This window comes from Pundamilia nyererei, unplaced genomic scaffold (genome assembly GCF_000239375.1).
Source record: "Pundamilia nyererei isolate P.nyererei 1_Seehausen unplaced genomic scaffold, PunNye1.0 scaffold00100, whole genome shotgun sequence".
Classification (NCBI taxonomy): Eukaryota; Metazoa; Chordata; class Actinopteri; order Cichliformes; family Cichlidae; genus Pundamilia; species Pundamilia nyererei.
In genome coordinates this window covers 1,188,816-1,194,427 of record NW_005187501.1, presented here as the reverse complement: position 1 = coordinate 1,194,427, position 5,612 = coordinate 1,188,816, and the positions used below count along the sequence as shown (strand labels likewise).

General features: G+C 42.4%; 1 protein-coding gene across 2 annotated transcripts in view; it reads left to right on the top strand.

Annotated features, from left to right (window-relative positions):
* Positions 1-3,621: 3,621 nt before the first annotated feature.
* The window catches only part of slc2a4rg (SLC2A4 regulator), a 35,638-nt gene continuing 33,647 nt past the window's right edge, over positions 3,622-5,612 (top strand). For both annotated transcript variants that reach the window (XM_005740450.1, XM_005740449.1), the window contains exon 1: positions 3,622-4,128. In XM_005740450.1, coding sequence (XP_005740507.1) covers positions 3,859-4,128 — 270 coding nt within the window. In that variant the 5' untranslated portion in view covers positions 3,622-3,858. The remainder of the gene's footprint in view (positions 4,129-5,612) is intronic.

The following is a 5,612-nucleotide window of genomic DNA, read 5'->3' as shown; positions in this document are numbered from 1 at the left end:
TACTCTGTCCTGAGTATAATAAAATATAATATAAAGAAATGTGCATGCATTGTGCAACTAAAAACAGATAAAAATAGTAGTAGCAGTGAAACTGGCTATATTGTACAAGGAATGTGAGGCACACTGTAACGTATTGTCCACAGTATACACACACAAACACACATGTACACGCCTCCTCTTAAGCACATGGATGTCACAGAGATTTGCGGTGCTATCTCTCCCTAAAATAAACACTCGAAACGGGTTTTCATTGTGCGCCGACCTGTTGCCTGGAAGACGCGATTGAGGTGTTGTGTCCAAATACTGGCTTATGATTTGTAGACCTGTTTAAATGTGAAGGATGTTGTCCTCAGAAATGATCCAACCCAAGCTTTTTAGCAGTTTTTGGTAATAGCCCACTTAATAATCACGACGCATATGTTTGGCTCGATAGTGTAACCTCCACTTGAATGAAGAGATTAGCTAAAAATCCACCTAAATTTGACATCTGTAGCTAGAGGCATGTTGACACACCCCAACACACACACACACACACACACACACACACACATGCACACATATTTGGCAGTGATGCAGGGAAAAGTGATCAGGTCAGGGGTATTGAATGGCTTGTGCAAGAATCTCCCAAGAGTGATATGGATGATAGATTTCACAATGCAAGACTTTTACAGTATTATTGTGAATACAGAGAGAAAAATATTTTCAAAAAAAAAAAAGGAAGTGAAAGAGTGTCCAAATTAATACAGGATGCTTCATCATGCGCAGTTAATGTCATATCTTTTGGGCACTGTAAACATCTGATTTTATGACCATTGTAATTTAGCGCTGGACAGCTGCAGGACTGCTGGGCTTATTTGTGCATTATTGTGCCGTAAAAAGCACAGCTCTGATTCGTTTTCTGGACTTAAGTTAAACCCAGAGCTCCCGGTAGCTTACCAGATTTAAGTCTTGTGGTTGAAATAGCAACAGAAGTCTTGGATTCCAAGGAAAATAAAGAGCTGGGCATAAAAATGACCAGCGAGTGTCTTTTGGAAGTTTGCCCCTCTCCCCACCCATGTCTCCAGCCTCTGTCCTGAGTTTGCTTCCATTATAAACAATGTCTTTCCCATGTAGCTGTGGGGAAACATTGAAGAAAAAAAAGGAAAAGAGGGGAAAAAAACAAAATATTTGAGGCTTAATAAATGGGCATAAAGATATGAAGTGAAGAGGGATACAAACTTGCTCGCTGGCTGAGAGTTATAAGATGTATTTGATCTCACTGTGAGACCAAATGCAGAGAGAAGACAGGTTTAGTAAGGTTAGTAAATTAAATTAATAATGTCAGAAAGTATGTAAAAACAAATGCACTCTGTATTTTAATGCACTGTTTATTTTTTCTTACCTACTGACAATTCTATTGGTTGAATAGCTCATACCACTGCCATAAAAACAGTATGTTTATGTTGTTGGTGCAATATTTCCTGCTTGGTCAAAAAAAAAGTGCATGCTTTAATATATCGAGATGAAAAATATTGTGGTACTTAACTGATCTTGTTTGTTAATCTTTTCTGTTGTACTTTTGTTTTTCTTTTTTGCCATGTGACTCAAAGCAGTTTTTCCAAAGCAACAACTTGGAGGAGCAAAGCAGAGCAAGAGAGCTAACAGGGAGGAGCCGCTGGGAGTTTAGGGTAGAGCTGTGTTTATTCTCTGCTCTGGGGGAGCAAGAAAGTGTCATGTTGAGGGGGTGGGGGGTGAGGGTGCACACGCAGTATAAAGCTGGATGAGGCTCACTGCAAATGGACACAGACCCACAGGACACTCCTCCTCCTCTTTCTCCTCTAGTGTGTGCACAGAGAGCAACATTCAACCATGTGCTTCTCCAGTTTAGGGGAGGAAGCACATTTTGCTTACATTTGGTCAGCTCTTGCATAATGCTCCCTTTTCCAGCTGTGTTCATTCTATAATACAGACCTCTTTTTCCTTAGCTTCACCTTCCTCCCTCGCTGTGCAGGTGAGGTGTTTGATGTGCTATTCTGAGGGACTGGGAGCGAAATGGAAGTTGAGGAAGAGGGCAGAGGCTGTGGGTCACGCCAACCCCAGTCCGATATCAACAATGTACCCTCGGCTCAACTATTGTCTAATGTGAGAAATGGCCAACAGCTGAGACGCTTAACAAGCTCCGCTGAAGCTTCCCTTAAACAATGCCGGCTGGAAGCCGCTATCGCACTTAATCCTTTTTCTTTGGCTGTCACCTAATGTGTCACATTTCCTTTATCCCGAGAGGAAAAAAAAGCACTGATGGATATGTTTGGTTGTTATACACACATCGAGACAGATGTTCATTGCACAAATACAGTATGATGATGTAAATGTGTAAAATACACTGTTGCTGTTCTGATGTTGTTGCAATGTAACATACAGTATACATTTGTTGAAAAAAAAGAGATGGTTGTCACAGACACATTGTACTTTGTGGATGCAAAATCTTTCATGCTTTCCATGCAGATACAGACCCTGTTTCTTAATTGTCTTCTTATATAAATATGGGCCAATACTGCTGTGACAGCTGTAGCCAATGTTGTATGTTCCTAAAGCACAGGTTTTAGTTTCAAAATAATTCATATATTAAAATATAGTGTGACAGTGCAGATACTGTATGCAGAAGATTGTAATGTTTTATATTAACCTTCATAAAATATTAAAGTGAGTTTTTACTTTTCTAATAAAGTGGCACATCAGAAAGTGTTTGTTTTGCCTGTAGTTTCATTGCTTTGTGACAGCTTTCACACTACACCTGGTTCCTGCTCTGCAGCGGCCTCTCATTTGAAAGTGCAGCTTACAAGAAAATGCTTTTTTGTGTGAGAAATTAAGCAATACAGCAGGAACAGCTGGGAGGTGTACTGTGTCGTTCAATAACAGGAGCTATGCTAAATGAAGAAAGGTTGCTGAAATCTTTTTTTTTTCTTTCCGACCACACTCAAAAGGCATTTTATAAAAAGGAAGCAGACACATGGACGACATATAAAAATAGAGGAATCGGTGAAATATGACCTGAAACCTCTCGTGCAATGCAGTGCAAGTCAAGCTTACGCAGATTTGAATTAATCACCATAAATCTGTACCTTGCTTCTTTCTGCAAATGACCTTATTTACTGCAGTGAGTTGCAGTGTTTCATGCTACTGTGTCCGGACGGTGTTAGTTTTCCAAAATGCTAACTTTTGAATTAGCATACATTTCCCCATTAATGCAGGCCAAGTCACTTATAAGGAGAAAGCAGTGTATGCATTTTTTCTATAATAACTCGCCTACAGTGAGAAGTTCAGGTGTAATAGTTTGCAACTCGCTAAAGTGCTATTTGAATTGCAAAATTATAAATGCGCAGTTAGCCGCTGAGGCCTGCACGCTGTTTTTCCTGTACTCTCTCGACCTCGCCTCCCTCGCAGACCGGCTCAGCGTCGACAGACACCGGCCGGTAAACTGAGAACACGCCCCTCTCTCTCTTCCACCCACAGTACTTAGCTTCGAAAAAAATGTTATTGACAGAGTGAAACTAGCCAATCACCTGCAGCTTTGCGGTGGACGCGTGCCAGAATGTAATGTTTATATATGCAGAGCACCAATAGGAGTGGAGCAGAGGGGGCGTGGCAGCCGTTTGGAGGAAAGAGGCAAAACAATCTTTTATCCTCCTGACCGGGCGGCTTTTTGGGGCAGCGGCGGCGGCAGTGGTAGAAAACTTTACATGTAGGCTAGGATATAAGTAAAGACACAGACAGTTCCCATCAACTTGCGACAATCCTAATAAATGTATCTGACTCCAGCAATTTGCACTAAAATTTCTAGAAAGCTGGTTTTCTTTCTCCTGCTCGCCTTGTCTGAATATGGAGTCCAAATATATTGTGGAGAAGTCGTCGGTTGGGACAGGAGCTGGCGGTGCGGACTTTAACTGTCGGACCGGCCGCTCGGTGCTCCGCGACACCCGGGTCCCCTCGGTGGAAAAAACCGGTTCCATGTCGGCGTACACAAACGGGGCCGTGCCGTACAAAAACGTAATGGACGGCGGCTCGGCGGCGGAGATTAAAAGCGAGAGGACCCCTCTAAAAGGGAACGGGCTGTCTCTGGGTGGTCGGCTGTTGCACGACGTGGAAAAAGTAAGTGCAGTTGAGATGTTTTACGCGTGTGCGCACGACTCCATTAGCCGGTAAAGTCCCTTCATATACCCGAGTTACCGCTCAAGATAATATCGCCCACGTAATGTTAGCGTGTCTGCAAGCTGTGTGACTTCAAAGTTTTGACATTTTACGCCATTTTCATGTGCTGTTATTACGTTTTAACGGTTGCGACTGTGAGGCTTATACGTCACTACTGTGTCGTTATTTTTAAATAACTTTTAAGCGCCCGTTATTTCAATTCCTGCCCGTTCCTATCATTATTAACTCCATCGTACTGTAACCGCTTTTAATGGCGGCTCACTCTTTGCAAAGTTTACAGAAAAGGGGGCAGGGACGTCAAACTACAAGCCCAACCCCCCTCCCCCATAACTTAAGGGTGAAGCTACAGTTTGGGCTTCCTGGCGACATGGGAAGGCCCGACTATAACTACACATACGCCACGAACTTAACAGTAAAGACACGTGATATATTGTTGTTGTTGTTGTTGTTGTTGTTTGCGTCGGCCTTGTACTTGCATTGTGTGTGCCTGTATTTAATTTGTGAGCCTTTATGCAGACAGCAAATAAATCTCATAATAAATATGCCAGTTACTCACGATATTAAAACCACGACATCAACTTATCAAAATAATCCCCTCACAATGTAACACTGCTGGGAAATACTGGGTCCTGCCATTCATATGAATGCGGCTCTGACACTTGTTGCCGGCTGGAGCATTTTTGCAGACCAAGCACACCCCGTAACAGCATGGGCCCTCCCCGGCTGCAGCAGCCTCTCTTTAGCAGGATAGTGCACCCTGCTACCAAATTCCCAAGATCGCAACCTGATTGTCCCAGCAGAACAAGCCAGAGCCACAGGAGCCCCACCCCACAACCCACAAAACCCAATGGATACTCTGCATCCCAGTGGCAGACACTATAGGACAATCCCAGAGGTCTGGTGTCCGTGGCCATGCCCTTATTTCTGTCACCTCAGATTTAAAAACTTTTTTAAATCTGAAAAAAGCATGTGGAAAGCAGTTCTGGACTGCCAAAGTATATTTCTAACATTTTATAAAGTTAGTGGTTAATCAGTTATATAGATAACACAATGAGGCATATAGTTACTTTTACACTGTACGTGCTAGTTATTTTCATATATTATCATGTAATATTCAATAGAGTTTCCATTTGCATCGCAGAATACACAAGACTGGACACTGGACCTGGCAGTTATGTGTATTTAGCAGATTTACACAGCTATTTTTCTAGATTTGTGTTGTTTTGTAATTTAGGTGGCAGGAACAGAAATGATAACCATATTCTAACCCAGGATTGCTTCTGTTCTGGTTGGTTCAGCAGCGTTCATGTCCAGTGGAGAGGACAATAACCTTGGGTTTATTAAGTGAGAGGAAGGAAAAATTAAAGAAGTTGCTATTTAAGGCAAACGGTTACACTAAAAAACACCATACCCTGGCTTGTACC